The 15,711-nt window shown below is 41.3% G+C and overlaps 1 protein-coding gene across 1 annotated transcript; it reads left to right on the top strand.

The window, feature by feature from the left end:
• The first annotated feature begins 668 nt into the window (after positions 1 to 668).
• Positions 669 to 12,094, top strand: aste1b (asteroid homolog 1b). Its single transcript, XM_072676495.1, has 5 exons — positions 669 to 758; positions 2,555 to 3,941; positions 4,616 to 4,829; positions 5,445 to 5,637; positions 8,244 to 12,094. Exons 2-5 carry the CDS (start codon positions 2,568 to 2,570, stop codon positions 8,569 to 8,571), a joined length of 2,109 nt encoding a protein of 702 aa, XP_072532596.1. The 5' UTR covers positions 669 to 758; positions 2,555 to 2,567; the 3' UTR covers positions 8,572 to 12,094.
• The last annotated feature ends 3,617 nt before the right edge of the window (positions 12,095 to 15,711 follow it).

The raw sequence follows: 15,711 nt of genomic DNA, 5'->3' as shown, positions 1-15,711 counted from the left end.
CCCAAATAAAAGTACTGGATGGAGCTCCTCCACCATCATTCCAGAGAACACCGTTCTTCCACTGCTCCACAGCTCCTCAATGCTGGGGGGCTTTATACCCCTCCAGTAGCCCACGCCTGGCATTATTAGGCAGCATGGAGCCAATAGGTTCATGTTCATACACATGCACACACAGTGGTTTAGTGAGCACATGTGCACGGTGCAGAAGATTAAGGGCCTTGCTCACTGTATGTCCAAATGTTTGTGGACACCCCTTCTAATGAATGCATTCAGCTACTTCAGGTTGCACACATTGTTGGCACACATGTGCTATTTTATTGGTAGTACTTCGCTTTAGGGAAGAGACAAGCTGTGTGTGTGCATTTGCACATGTGTATCCGCTGAATGCATTCATTAGAAGGAGGGTCCATGTATACAGAATATATATATATATATATATATATATATATATATATATATATAGAAAGAGAGAGAGAGAGAGAGACTAACAACCTCCACAACACTCTTTCCTCTTGAATAGACACTTACAATCGGAATAATTAATGAAATGAAGAGGTTATTGATCACAGAAAGAGATTCACTAACCCTGTGACCTGGAAACCCCGCGTTACACCAAGCGACCAGCAGATGTCGCTAAAGCTGCGGAGGGCTTCGACGTTCGCCAGCAACACCAGCGATAGAGAGAGAGCAGGAAAACAGCACAGATGCAGCGAAAATACCCTTAAATATGAAGTTTTTGCAGACGGGCATTAACTAAAGTAAGATGTTTAAATATACTGATGTATTTTAAACATTAAAAAATAATGAGGGGCGTTGAGTTGTGCATTGTGTGTGCGTTGCTGGCTGCAGCGTGGCTGGCTAACAGGCTAACCATGTTAGCAGAAAGTTGTAAACAGTAGTAATGCAGGTGTTTAAAGGAGCTGAGCAGTAATCAGAGCGTCTGCAGGGTTATTCCTCCTCATTAACGGTTTATCTGCTGCGTGAGTTTCTGCGTTTTGAGAGCTGCGCGTGTTGCAATGCTCCGTGGATCAGTTCGACTCTTGTCGTGTTTCAGTGACCCTTACGGAAACACCCGAAACCGCATCGGCTGCGATGATTGGCTGGATTCTGGATTATCTTCCTAGCAACCAAAAAGGTTTTTTTTGATTGGTTGATTTAGGGCCAATAGTTTTAAACGGCAACAACGGCAACATCAGGAACTGTGTAATTTCCCTGCATATAATTAATTTAAGGTTTTATTAAACTATAATATTAAACTATTAAACTATAATAATAACTTAAAAAAACATTATTGTAGTATCCAGGTAGAAAACTAATATTTGGAGGCATAAACAGTTCTCCTTAATTTATTAATAATTCCCTATTTTAAAAAAATGACGTCCGTTTAATACATAAATTCTTTAATTGAATCAAACAGGCCCTTAATTAAATAAACAGTTCTTTAAATAATATAAATGTTTTCCCCAGTTAAATTAGGTTAATTAAAGTGACACTTCCAAGCTAAGGGAATGCTTTATTAAAGCTCTGACTAACTAATGAATAACTTTAAATAAGTAAATAATATTTATTTCTTAATGAAAATATAATAATACAGAGGTTCTCTGGATGTTGACCTTTTTGCCAAATACAAGAACTGAAAATTACCCAACAAACCCATTCGATTTATAAATCCATTTAAAATAAAATATTGTATTAATAGTTATAAGTAAATTTAATGTAATAATAATGTAATATAAATAGTAATATATTAATAATTTAATATATATAAATCAATATAAATAATATAAATACTTTAATATAAAAGAGTGCCTGTAATCTAATATTGTTTAGGGCAATGTCAGTCCCTAACTGAAGAAGAGGGAGGAGGACAGACAGATGAGGACTGAGTCTCTTATGTTTAATCATAAGGTTTATTTATCTTTACTATTTTACTGCACTCCTGGACACTACTGACACTTTATTGAAGCACCAGGATATGCACACATTTACTCAGTATTGTCATATCTGCTGATACACACTCCTATTGTATTATATTATTATTAATTAATTCATTATTATTGGATTACTTTTTACTTTTATCTTTATTTATCTGTATTTTTTATCTTTATTATTCCTGTATATTGTGTTGTAGTGTTGTACTCTGCTGTTATTGTGTAACTGCTACTGGATGCTAAATTTCCATCGGTATCAGTATTTAAGTATCTATTTATCTATCTAGCTATCTAACTTCATTGTCCTAACTGACTAAATGGTAGTGTCTGTTTATCATACAGTTTGCTGGATGAGTGAGGGGTTGCTCTCCTAAACTCTTTCAGAAGGCCGCCGTTGCTGGTCCAGTGATGGGAGCAAGGGGCTGTTGAAAAAGCATGAGAAATTACAAGCATGGTGTGAGAGTGTGGAATTAGAGATAGTTGTGCGTGAGAGTTGGCATTAAATTAAAATTGGCCTTAATTAGACCCCCAAAAGTCTAAAAATGCAGTGTTGATCTTTAATGGGCTTTTTAATAAGGTTATTGGTCTGGTTTTGATTAATGTGTGTTCTTTGTCCTTCTTAGTAAGCTCTGCAGGATGGGGGTACACGGCCTGACAAGTTACGTGGAAGCAAATCGGCAGTTCTTCACTGACCAGAAGCTGAAAAACTCCCCCCTTGTGATCGATGGCTGCAGTCTGTACTTCCGCCTGTACTTTCACTCTGGGTTGGACCAGGTTAGAGGTGGGGACTATGACTTATTTGCTGCCGTGGTGCGGCGGTTTTTCACTGCTCTCTCAGAATGCGATTTGCGTCCGTTCGTAGTTTTGGACGGCGGGATGGACCAGACAGACAAGAAGTTCAGAACTCTGCGCGATCGAGCCGAGAATAGGATCCGGGAAGCTCACTCCCTCTCCCGGGGGTCACGCGGTAGCGTTCTGCCCCTGCTCTCTCGCGAAGTCTTCAGACAGGTCCTCGGCGAGCTCGGCGTCCCCTTGGTGCAGTGTGTTGCCGAAGCTGACTTCGAGATCGCTTCTCTTGCCCATCAGTGGAGATGCCCAGTGCTGACGAGCGACAGCGACTTTTACATCTTCGACTTGCCTGGTGGCTACCTGCCTTTCGCGTTCTTCGAGTGGGAGAACGTTTGTGGCAGAGTCCCGGAGCGCTACGTCCCTTGCCGCCGGTTCACGGTGAACCGATTTTGCTCGCACTTCAACCACATGAACAAGCAGCTCCTGCCCTTGTTTGCTGTCCTCACTGGTAACGACTACACCCCAGCCAAAACTACCGAGATGTTCTTCAGCCGGGTGGAGTTGCAGCGGGCACCAAAAGGACGGGGCAGTCATTCTAACCATCGGATCGATGGCCTGTTGCACTGGTTGTCCCAGTTTGCCAGCCCTGCGGATGCTCTGGAGGAGGTTCTTGAGATACTGGGTGGCGAGAAGAAAGGCAACCTGCGCAGACAGCTTTCGTCTGGGGTGCAAGACTATCAGCTCCCTCCCACCAGCAGCCTGGCTCAGTTCTTCGCGAGCAGTCAGCCGGCACTGCCTGACCTCCAGGAGCTTCCAGCACCACTGCTGTCCCAGCCAGAGTGGCTCCTGAGGGGTGTCGCCTCGGGCAGACTGCCCCCTCTCATTGTAGATGTGCTGGTTCTCCGTAGAGCTCTTCTGATACCTCAAGTGGAGAACAGCCGTCTACACAGCAGCCATGAAGCCTCGCTGAGCATTCGCAAGACCATCTATGGCTTGCTCCTACTCGAGAGGGCAGTGCAGGGTAATGCTGGTCAGGGACAGAGGGGGAGAGGAAGAGGGAGGGGACAGGAGGCGAGGGGTCAGAGCGGACGTCCTCAGGGTTCCGGTGGGCCCTGTGTTGTGGAGGAGTATGACAGGCTTGACCTTAATCTGAGGAAATCTCCAGTGGAGGCTCATCTACCCAAACCGAAGCCACAACTGAGATTGGACACCTTGGACAAGGTAAGTTAAGAGTAAGTGAATATCTCTACACTGATGGGCGCGGTGGTCTCCAAATGAGGGGTGTTCAGGTCAGTTTCTGGAGTATTGCTGTGTATCTTGGCAGTGGAAAACACAGCAGGAGGAGCTCCACTGACTGAAAACAGTCTAGACAGACGTTCGTCAACAGTCAGACGTTCGTTGCTATCTTGGCAGTGAATTGTCAACACAGGTGCGTGCAGCCCACCGCTCGAAACCCCCCGCGCTTTACACCACTGAAATAGCCATCCACCAAGGTCAGTCTGAACGCCCCTGGCTCTTAAAGAGGGAACGGCGAGCGACACGCTGATTGGTTTATTACTGCACGTTACACCCAAAACAAAAAAAGCACACCCCTGATTAATTAAGAGACTTCGTACACAATTTTTTCCCGCATTTCGAGCCGAGCAAGGCGAACTTTTCCCGTCGTTACCATAGCAAACACACACCGACACACCCCTAAATCAAGATGTACGGTGCATGATTGACGGCTCGCCTAAAGTTCGCTAAAATAGCGCCCCGAGACTGACCTGAATCAGAGTGATGTAGGAGCAGAGTGTGGCCACCAGAAGAGCCGGACGGTCTGCTGTGTGTTAGCTGCTGGTAGCAGGTGGTGTTGATGCTCCATGACCTCCAGTCATCTTCCCATTGTCGTTCAGGCCGCAGCTCCAGTCAGACTCATGGTGTTGTTGGGAACTCTGGGGGTTATGGAGTGTGTGCTTCAGCCCTTGCCTCCACACCTGCGTCTGCCTGTGTGTGTGACATATTTCTGGACCAAGTCCTCCAGACCGAAGCCCAGCCCCTCTCTGCTTCAGGCCCTGCTGCTGGGGCTGGTGTATGGGGAGCTCTGTCGACGCAGGGATCAGATTGGAGGTGAGATGAGCTGCACAAAACAGACCAGATATACTGCCTGAGTTGCTTAATTCTGTCATATGGACAAAAGTATTGGGACACCTGCTCATTCATTGTTTCTTCTGACATTAAGGCTATTAAAAAGAGTTGTAACTGTCTCTACTGTCCAGAGAAGAAGTCTTTCTACTAGATTTTGGAGAAGGAGCATTGCTGTGAGCATTTGATTGCATTCAGCGACAAGAGCGTTAGGGAGGTCAGGATGTTGGTTGATCACCACCCCACCTCATCATCCCCAACTCATGATTGAGCACCTTCATTCCAATATAGTTCCTCCACTGCTCCACAGCTCCTCAATGCTGGGGGGCTTTATACCTCTCTAGCCCACGCCTGGCATTAGGCAGCATGGAGCCAATAGGGTCATGATGTTGATCTGCTCCAGAGAGTCCTATTCTATTGGCAGTACTTCTTCTTCTCTACAGGGACTAGACAAGCTGTGTGTGTGCATTTGCACATCTGTGTCAGCAAAGCTGAATACATTTATTTAAAGGGGTGTCCACACACTTTTGGACATATGGTGTACATGTTGTGCAGCTGTTGGTATACTGGACTCACTACTTCGTTTTCTCAACCTTACAGATCCACTGCGTTCCTGTGCTGGTGCTGCCTCTGTCTGCCAGCGACTGAACCAACTGAGACTGAACTCGGGTCAGAGGCGGGGTTTAGACCTGGGCGTGGCTCACTCTCTCAGCCAGTGGCAGTCTTGTATGTTGGCAGGAATTTACCTGAACCAGTTGTTGTGCTTCCCACTTCCCGAACCTCACTGTGCCTGGTACTGTATTGCCCTAATCACTTTATACATGTTAGCCATACACTGTTAGTGTATTTGTCCTACTAGTGTGTGTGTGTGTGTGTGTGTGTGTGTGTGTGTGTGTGTGTGTGTGTATATATATATATATATATATATATATATACAGTGAGTCCAAGAAGTATTTGATCCCTTGCTGATTTTCTTTGTTTGCCCACTAATAAAGACACTATCCTTCTGCACTTTTAATGGTAGATATATTCTAACATGGAGAGACAGAATATCAAGACAAAAATCCAGAATATAATTTTAAAGAATATATTTTAATTAATTTGTATTTCAATGAGGAAAATAAGTATTTGATCCCTCTTGCCAAACACACTCAATACTTAGTGGCAAAGCCTTTGTTTGCAAGCACAGCGGTGAGACGTTTGTTGTAGTTAACCACAAGTTTAGCACACACACCAGGGGGAATTTTGGCCCACTCTTCTTTGCAGATCCTCTCTAAATCATGAAGGTTGGTGGGCTGTCGCTTGGCAACTCTGACCTTCAGCTCCCTCCATAGATTTTCGATCGGATTGAGGTCTGGCGACTGGCTGGGCCACTCCATGACCTTAATGTGATTTTTCTTGAGCCAATCCTTTGTTGCCTTTGCTGTATGTTTAGGGTCGTTATCATGTTGGAAGACCCAACCACGGCCCATTTTCAGATCCCTGGCAGAGGGGAGGAGGTTGTCCCTCAGGATTGTGCGGTACATGGCTCCATCCATCTTCCCAGTGATGCGGTGAAGTAGCCCTGTACCCTTGGCAGAGAAACACCCCCAAAACATTATGCTTCCACCTCCATGCTTGACGGTGGGCACAGTGTTCTTGGGGTCATAGGCAGCATTTTTCTTCCTCCACACATGGCGGGTGGAGTTGAGGCCAAAAAGTTCAATTTTGGTCTCGTCTGACCACAAAACCTTCTCCCAATAACTTGGTTCATCTTTCAAATGATCATTGGCATACTTGAGGCGCGCCTCCACATGTGCTCTCTTCAGCAGGGGTACCTTTCGGGCACTGCAGGATGTGAATCCATTGTTGCGCAAAGTGTTGCCAATTGTTTCCTTGCAAACTGTGGTCCCAGCTGCCTTCAGGTCATTTGCTAACTCCTGCCGAGTGGTTGCAGGACGATTTCTGACTGTTCTCAGCATCATTGCCACCCCACGAGGCGAAATCTTCTTTGGAGCACCGGGCCGAGGTCTGTTGATTGTCATGTTATACTCTTTAAACTTTCTGATAATTGCACCAATAGTTGTTACTTTCACATCCAACACCTTACTAATCTTTTTGTAGCCCATTCCAGCTTTGTGAAGGTCAACAATTCTGACTCTGAGGTCCTGTGACAGCTCTTTGGTTTTACCCATGTTGGAGACTTGAAATCTGTGTGATCTGTCTGATTCTGTGGACAGGTGTTTTTCACACAAGTGATTAGTGAGAACAGGTGGCTTCAGGTCAGGTAACAAGTTGATTGGGAGTGTCTAACTGGTCTGTAAAAGCCAGAACTGCTAATGAATACTAAGGGATCAAATACTTATTTCACTCCATGAAATACAAATCAATTAATATATATTCCTTAGATTTATTTTCTGGATTTTCTTTTTAATATTCTGTCTCTCCATGTAAGAATACATCTACCATTAAAAGTATAGAATGATCATGTCTTTATTAGTGGGCCAACGAAGAAAATCAGCAAGGGATCAAATACTTCTTGGACTCACTGTATGTATATATATATATATATATATATATATATATACTTATCTGCCCCATATATATCATCTGACACAGAAAAGAACTTTCAATGGAAGTCAATGTAAAAATATTTGATTCTGAGCCATGTTGGAACGTTTCTATTAGATTCACATTATGTAGAAAAGCAATTGTGTTAGTAACATTGATATATAATATTATGGTGGTAATAACAATAATAATAGTATTATTATTATTATTATTATTATTATTATTATTAACATTTAGAACACTAAAAAAATACACTTGAGCAAGGAAATGCTGTTTAATATAGACTAAATGTTTCATGTTTTATTGTATATTTTTAATTAACTTAAATTACTTTTTCTCATTTATTTGTAATTCTTTTAAGTGGTTTATGTACTTAAATTGTCTAATTGTATAAACAGATTGATTAATTCAAGAAATATATATATATATATAATAAATATAGATAATTCAGCTTTTTTCAAAAAATACTGTTTAAAACAAGCAAAATGATCTGCCTTTGTAATGAAACACAGTAAATAACATGATTAAAAACAAGTAAAATTAACTAAAACAATAGATAATCTTATAATATTCTTATAATAAATTCTAGAATATGTAGTATAAATAAATATAATATTTTACATAATATTTTATTCTAGATATTTAGACTAGATGTAAGATACATACTACAGTATATTTGGTAGAACTAAAATTAAGTTATAATTATAGCAAATAAAATTGAGATTATAAATGAGAATAAAGAAGTAAACAGTACTGGGTGTAATATACTTCATATCATTTGTACAGTGTTAAACAGCTCTCTCTCTCTCTCTCTCTCTCTCTCTCTCTCTCTCTCTCTCTCTCTCTCAGGCTGTTCAGTGGCACTCTGTTGCACGGCTTGGAGGCTGCACTTCGAGGAGGTCGCCCGGCTGAGGCTCTGCTGGCGGGCACTCCTGCCGCCCTCCAGCAGTATTTTGTCCTCTTTGGGCTGATCATGGGTCATACTCCTCAACCTGCACCGTTACCAGCAGCAGGGGGAGGCAATAGCAGGGGGAAGGGGCGCGGTAAAAGGGGACAGGGAAGTGGCGGCAGGGGCAGGGGCAGGGGGAACAGAGGTAGAGCTGGAATGTCTTCTGCTGCTGGTTTGGAAAACAGGTTCGGAATGCTAACTATGGAGGATGAATGGGGTGAGGATTGAAAAGTGAGAGGAGGAGTGAGAGAGTGGTTCTAGGTGAGGGTTAACAGAAGAAGTCCTTTAGCAGATAATGTTCACGCCCTATATATATATATATATATATATATATATACTGTTCTCACTTAGAGGCGTGGTCTGAGTTAGCCCTCCACTAGAGGCAGAACGCCCTCCCACCTGCTGTGAATCAGAAAGTGAGAATAATTTAAAAGTGATCATATTTCTATAAGTCACCTTCTTAAAGCATCTAAATGAAGGTAGAGGCCGGAATAAACAGGTGATTCTTCAATTAGGGGAACTTTTATGTCCCTCAGGTTATGAATTCCTGTTAGAAATAGTTTATTACAAAATAAATCACTTAGATATTAAATATGTAAATTTTAAATGTTTTAAACATCAGTATTATGCCATTCTGGCCTTGTTCCTAATCCCAGACTTTTAAAAACGTCTCTGCTCTCAGTATTGATCAGGTGATCAGTTTATTTAAACATAATCACAACAGCTGTGTCCGAAACGGTGCCCTATCCCCATCTGCGAAAATCTAGATCACTGTATAGGGCACTATTATAGGGAACAGGGAAGTGACTGATTTCGGACACCTTGGACACCAGCAGAGGGCGTCAGATAAACAGTCAGAACTTCGGCTTTCCTCAGAGAAGCTGCACATGAATCTTCAAAATGAACAGCGTGATGGATTATAGGTGTTTCATGGCGGATAAGGTAGATTGATTGTACACTATATATATATATATATATATACATATTGCAGTGCATTGTGGGATTGTGACAGTGCACTGATATTTCAACACTAGGTTTTTTTTAGACACCACTACACAATGCCAGAACTTCAGATCAGTGGATGGGGCGGAGTTTCGGACACAGCTATTATCTGCTTTCATAAAAACACGCAAATGTTTTATTTTCTTTCATCCAAATTTATCCAAGTTTTGCAAATCTATAACAATATACACTGTTCCCGACACTACCGTCATCACCGCAACAGCCTGTGATTTCTGTAGGCACCTTTTAAAGGTAACAGTTGTTTATGTTGTAACCGCGGAAACAAAGACAGACAGACAGACGAGCAGAGACATGAAAGGAAAAGAAAGTCTATAGATAGTTCTTTATTACTCCCAAGATAGCAAGACATTTAGATGACATTCATATATACAGTATAAATAATAGAATAGGAAAAACTGTAAAATATTATTTACAGATTATTTACAGATAATTGCAAATTGACCCTTAATTGCACATGAGAGGGGGTCAGGAGATAAATATAAAAATATTGCACATTGTATTGTTACATTGTTGCATATGTGTGGAAAACTGATTGATTTAGATTAGATTTATATGGAGTCATTACCATTTATACCGTCACGCCAGCATTTGATCACAAAACTGAAACTCTGACATTGTATTTATGAATTTATAGAGCACCTTATGCTAGCTGATGATGATGATATATTCACACACACACATATATATATATATATATATATATATATATATATATATATATATATATATATAATCTCAATGAAATTGTCATTACCATCACGAAAGGTTGTGGCGCTAATGATACCTGGTGATGGTAATGACAGGTTTTCAGTTTCGCCCTCAGCATCTTTTTAACTGTTTAAAATGAAACTTAAATGCAATCTAAACTCAGTTAAAACTCCATCAGAATGACTGTAGGACATCAGTGAAGAGCTCTAGAGAATGCAGAATAACAGTAATGTGTGAAAAAGTAAGTGAACCCTTTGGAATTAGCTGAATTTCTGCTCTATATAAATATAAAATATTAGAATTCTATATAAGCTCAGACCTGGTCATCATTAGATATTTACTTTAAAGCATGTAAACATTGTCTTTACATTATTAAACTAAATTATTGCTCTTTAATTATTAAAATGGTAAAAAAAAGAGCCCATAATTGAAGAATCACCCAAATAGGGAAAGAGCAGTTTACGGAGAGACCTGAAAGGACCAATATGAATGAAATGAATTCCAGTTTGAGTTTTTTTTTTTATTATTTTAGTTTTTAAAACAGCTTTTAATGTTCGGTCTGACTTTGGTTTGCATTCCTGTTTATTTCCGAACTCTCAGTCAAGCAGAGACTCAAAGGTCTGTGCTTCGGTCGTAGACACCATGTGCCTTTATAAAGGCCAAAGTCATTTTTAAGCAAACTATAATTGTTATGGCAGCTAAAAGGAGGCCAGCTCTCTGCTGAGGAGCTCGGCTTGCACTAATGCTAATGTTGAGCTGCTGCTGTTTAAAATGACCTTTTTAAATTCAGCTTTTATACATTATATATTCAATTTACTCTAATTACTCTTTGTTTTATTCAAAGGCTTTTTGGGGGGGGCAATGACTTTTATTTTGTTTACATTATCATTATTAATTGTGGTAAATACTGGTCTTATTAGGCCTAATATCTGTTATTGCAGATGAGAATATTGGAGAAATCTGCAGATAATTAGATAAGATGATGTGTAGTTGGTATGTGTTTGATGTTTTTATGGATCTTTAGTTGTAAAAATAACAAACCACATTTTAATCAGCCAGTGCAGACTGGGATGGTTTGGCCCAACGCTATACGTATCCCTCTCGGCTCTTATGCTAAATCTGTTGCATCGGCCAAAACACGTTGGGTGTCTGCCCTTAGCTTTGGTTAGTTTTGCACTGATAAGTACTAGAAGGTCATGGCCAGTTTAGCACATTGAACACAATGCTTACCTAGGGGTGCCGAGGGTTACCTTGGTCTGGACCAAAGCAGGTAATTGCATCTTAGTTGTGGTTCTGTCACACATTTGACATAATCACTGTAGGGCAAAAACCTTGGATCTCCAAAACAGCAGCTTTACAAAAGAAGGTAAAATCCTGTTTAACTTTTAATGGAAGTCAATGTAAAAAGGTGGAAAACAGCAAAAATGGAGATACAAGGTTTTTGTGTACCTGCGAATATATAAACAAAAGTCATATGAATAAAAGACAGCCATAATATTAAGACCACCTGCCTAATATTGTGTAGCCCAAGTTGTGAAGTGGGAACTTCATGAGCATCGATGAGCCTTCGCCATTTGAGACACAAGACCTGTCTGATGTTCTGGAGATGTTCTGACCCAGTCATTATCTAGAACATCACAGTTCTTGTCAAAGGGTCTCAGATAACCGGTGTTTCAGAACCAGAGTTCAGATGGCAGTGGTCCTATGTGTTCTAATGAACCACCGTTTACACCTGGTCAGTTCAGGGACCAGTTCCCTGGTCAGGGACTTGTGTCTGGATGTGGGTCACATGTGTTTACACTCGGTAGTCAAATGAGTCTCCGGTTAGTCAGACTGAGATCCGATCACTGTGTAGAAAAAACTATGCAAATTTGATCGCTGTATAGCCATTATTACTGCTGTTTCAGTTGTACAGGGAGGGGTTGCATTTATATGGAGAGGGGTTGCATTTGTACTGGGAGGGGGTTCAGTTTTGCGGGGAGGAGTTCAAGTTGTACTGGAAAGGGTTTATTTGTACTGGGAGGGGGTTCAGTTTTTTGGGGAGGGGTTCAAGTTGTACTGGGAGGGGTTTAGTTTTAACATGGAGGGGTTTCAGTTTTGCGGGGAGGGGTTTCAGTTGTACGGGGAGGGGCTTTAGTTGTACTGGGAGGGGTTTAGTTTGTACTGGGAGGGGTTTTAGTTTTACAGGGAGGAGTTTCCGTTTTGCGTGGAGGGGTTTCAGTTGTACGGGGAGGGGTAAAAGTTGTACTGGGAGGGGCTTTAGTTGTACTGGGAGGGGTTTAGGTTGTACCAGGAGGGGTTTCAGTTTCACAGGGAGGGTTTTCGATTGTATTGGGAGGGATTTCAGTTGTATAGAGAGGGGTTTTTGATTGTGGAGTGTATCTTGGACAGGTGGAGGTGTTTCCACTGCTATATCTTGGCTCAGATGTGTCTCAGAGCTCCTCCTGAAGTGGTTTGAGTGATGGGATTAGTCTCTGGTGTAAATCTGGCTGCGTTACACTCAGTTTTATGTGGTTTGGATCCAGATATAACCCTGAAACTCAAGACGTATGAAGTGACCAGGTGTAAACGGGGTTTTAATGAGCATTTGCACCAGTCCAACCATATCTGCCGAGTCTGAGCATACTGGATACCACATTCGTCCTCAAACCACATTGAGTTGTTTAATAATCTCTGATTGACATTTTAACTGATCAAATTCACTGGCTTTGTAAATTCAATGTTTGATCATTTCCTAAATGAATAGAAACACAGAACTGTTTACTTTAGTGTCATCATGATCAATGTATTTACTCAGAGAAGTTATTTGTATGTTTTATGAAGTGGTTTAGAATAATGAGTTTTACTTAATTCATGTTTTCATAATTTTTTATAATGTATAATGTACAAGATACGTCTCATGTTGCCATTGTACTGTAACTTATTATAATCTGCTTGTTTAGATCTCGTCATAAAATTAGTAAAGTTCTACCACTGCACTCTTCATCAACGTTCTGGATCTTCAGACAGGCTTTGTTTTGTATGGCTTCACGCTGTGAGCCCATCAGAGCCGTCGTTAAATTGAAAGCACAAATAAATCATGCCAGATGGTTTGCGATCCTTTCTGGGCTGCGTTCTTATTTAGTCTAAAGCAAATGTTCACAGGTTCATGTATCAGGCTGAAGCGACGGGTGGTGAGAACAAATTGTTCTTGTTTAAAAACTCACTGAAGTTTAGAGAATCTGCTCACAATAGCTGGTGAGAAGACTCCCTCAACATTTCAGTAAGATTTCATCATCCACAGAATAGGTAGCTGTGGTGGACTTGGTTGATACCTAAATCAAATTAAATCAAATCAAATTTATTAGTGTAGCTTTTTATAACTGGTTTTGTCACAAAGCAGCTTTACACAATCAATAATCAGTAAAAAGATGAGAATTTAACAACGCAAGAAGACATAAAAACCTAAGACCCCCAGTGAGTGGCCAAAGACCACCATACAGGAGAACCTTCCTCAGAGCTGGAGGAAGAAACCTTGGGAGGAACCAGGACTCATGGGGGGGAACCCGACCCATCCTCCTCTATTCAATCAGAACTATTAATAAATTATTGATAAAAGTCATCAAACCACCAAAACTGTTGTACCTCTCAGGTCTGCAGCACAATCTCAATATCTCAATATGATAATCACAATAATCCTGGTGTTGAATTTTTTATATAATTATGGTAGTGATGGTTAATGGTGGTAATATTATCAGTAGTGGCACAATAGTTAAGAGTCCATTTGGATTTGAACAAGGTCACCAAGGATCAGGACCATTGAAAACATCACCACACACTCGCCACATGTTCAGGTGTTCTCCGTCGTTACAGTGGAGGCGCTCTGGAGTTCAGTGTTCATGGTTCTGTATAGAACCATTGCCTTTACCAAAGAACCCTTGAAGAACTCTGATTTATGAGAGTGTATGAAGACTCCTTCTTAGTAGCCTATTGGTCCCACAAATGGTACAGTCAAAAGAGGCAGGTTGATGATGTCATCGGTCGGTTCGCAGTTGCTGTGCGAAATCTGTGTGCCTTTTTTTAATGGAAATTAATTCTAATTATAAAGAACCAACATTTTTAAACAAACTCTGTTCTGGAGGTCTTGTTTTTTGCCATTTTTGTGGTGTTTTTTTTTTATTTTATTACAGAGAGAACTCTGGGTAATGTACAGCCGGGAAGGATACATCAATTGGGTTGTCCAAATCGCTCCGAACGAAGGCTGCATTTCTAGGGTGTATACATAGTGTCCCTTATTTTGGAACAGTTTCTGTGATGCAGCGGCAGAGAAATGCGGCCTACCTCGGCTCCAGCCTCGGCTTTGGAACGCAGCTGTGATTTAGTTAACTGAGTTAGTTTATTTTATTTGAGTTAAATGAGTTTTCTCTAGTTTTATTCCCAACACAGCTCCTAAAACCTCTGACATATGGCCACTGTGTTCATTTTCAGTCATTAGTTCTAGAAGACAGCATGAATGGAAAGCATATGGGCATCTGCAGGTACCTGATCAAACACTTCAAAGGAATTGGTCAGCATTCACATCAACCAAACATCTGATCACTTTTCTTTTGAAGGTTTCTTCACAAGGGACATCAGCTTGGATCATCAAATGAGTTAGTGTGGACTTCAAAACACACTGCTGAATGATATGCATATACCAGTTTAGCTCCACCCATTCGAGCTGCCACTCAAGCCCATCCCTCTACCACCTTCTATCTATCACATGATGCTACCAGCCCTGTTCAGGGTGAAGGCTAGTACTGCCACAGATGCCCACCCACTCTGGTTAGCATAGCTCACACTAAGTGATAGAGGGAAGTAGGGCTGGGCGATATGGGGAAAATAGTATATCACGATATTTAAATACATTTTTGCGATACACGATATTTATCACAATACATGTAATCAGACTAAAAACATCAGTAGCAGACTCTTATAAACTACTGTTCAGATCCTCTCCTGTACTGAATACAGTCTAATTACACTGTTAGTAATGAAACCTGCAGCTGATCAGTGTTTATTACACTAACAGTCTCCTCCATATGATCAGAGAAGCTCACTGTATCACCATAACAACATTTATCACAATACGATAAAATATCGTTATATTGCCCAGCTGTAGAGGAAAGGGAGGACTGTCCCACCCTCCCAGCGAGAGTGAGGCCAATCTACCAGTATGAGCAATCTTGTTGAGCAGCATGACCATGTTGGTTCACCAGTATGACCAACCAGACCAAGCAAGTCAACCAGTATGACCAGCTGGACAACCAGCTTTCTAATCACACATTTGTTGGCCAGCATGACCAGAATGACAATGCTGGTCCACTAGTAAGACTAACTTGACCAAACTGGACAACCTCGCATGACCACCTTTGTTGACCAGCATGGCCATCATGACTGTACTGGTTGACCAGCATGACCAGAATGACGATCATGCTGGCCCACCAACATGACCACAGAGGTCCACCAGTAAGACCAACTGGAGCATACTAGTCAACCAGTATGACCAGCTTGACAACCAGCATGCTGATCATGACCATGTTTGTTGAACAGTATGATCATCGTGACTGCACTGGTTGACCAGCATGACCAGAATGACCTCAGAGGTCCACCAGTAAG

The sequence above is a fragment of the Salminus brasiliensis genome, chromosome 3 (genome assembly GCF_030463535.1).
Source record: "Salminus brasiliensis chromosome 3, fSalBra1.hap2, whole genome shotgun sequence".
Taxonomy (NCBI): Eukaryota; Metazoa; Chordata; class Actinopteri; order Characiformes; family Bryconidae; genus Salminus; species Salminus brasiliensis.
The sequence above is the reverse complement of the archived record's forward strand: the minus strand, read 5'-3'. Positions and strand labels throughout refer to the sequence as shown.

Coding starts and splice junctions, on each gene's coding strand:
- aste1b (XM_072676495.1), top strand. CDS start 2,568: ATGGGGGTACACGGCCTGACAAGTTACGTGGAAGCAAATCGGCAGTTC. Junction 3,942..4,615: donor GATTGGACACCTTGGACAAG/GTAAGTTAAGAG, acceptor ATTGTCGTTCAG/GCCGCAGCTCCAGTCAGACT. Junction 4,830..5,444: donor ACGCAGGGATCAGATTGGAG/GTGAGATGAGCT, acceptor TCAACCTTACAG/ATCCACTGCGTTCCTGTGCT.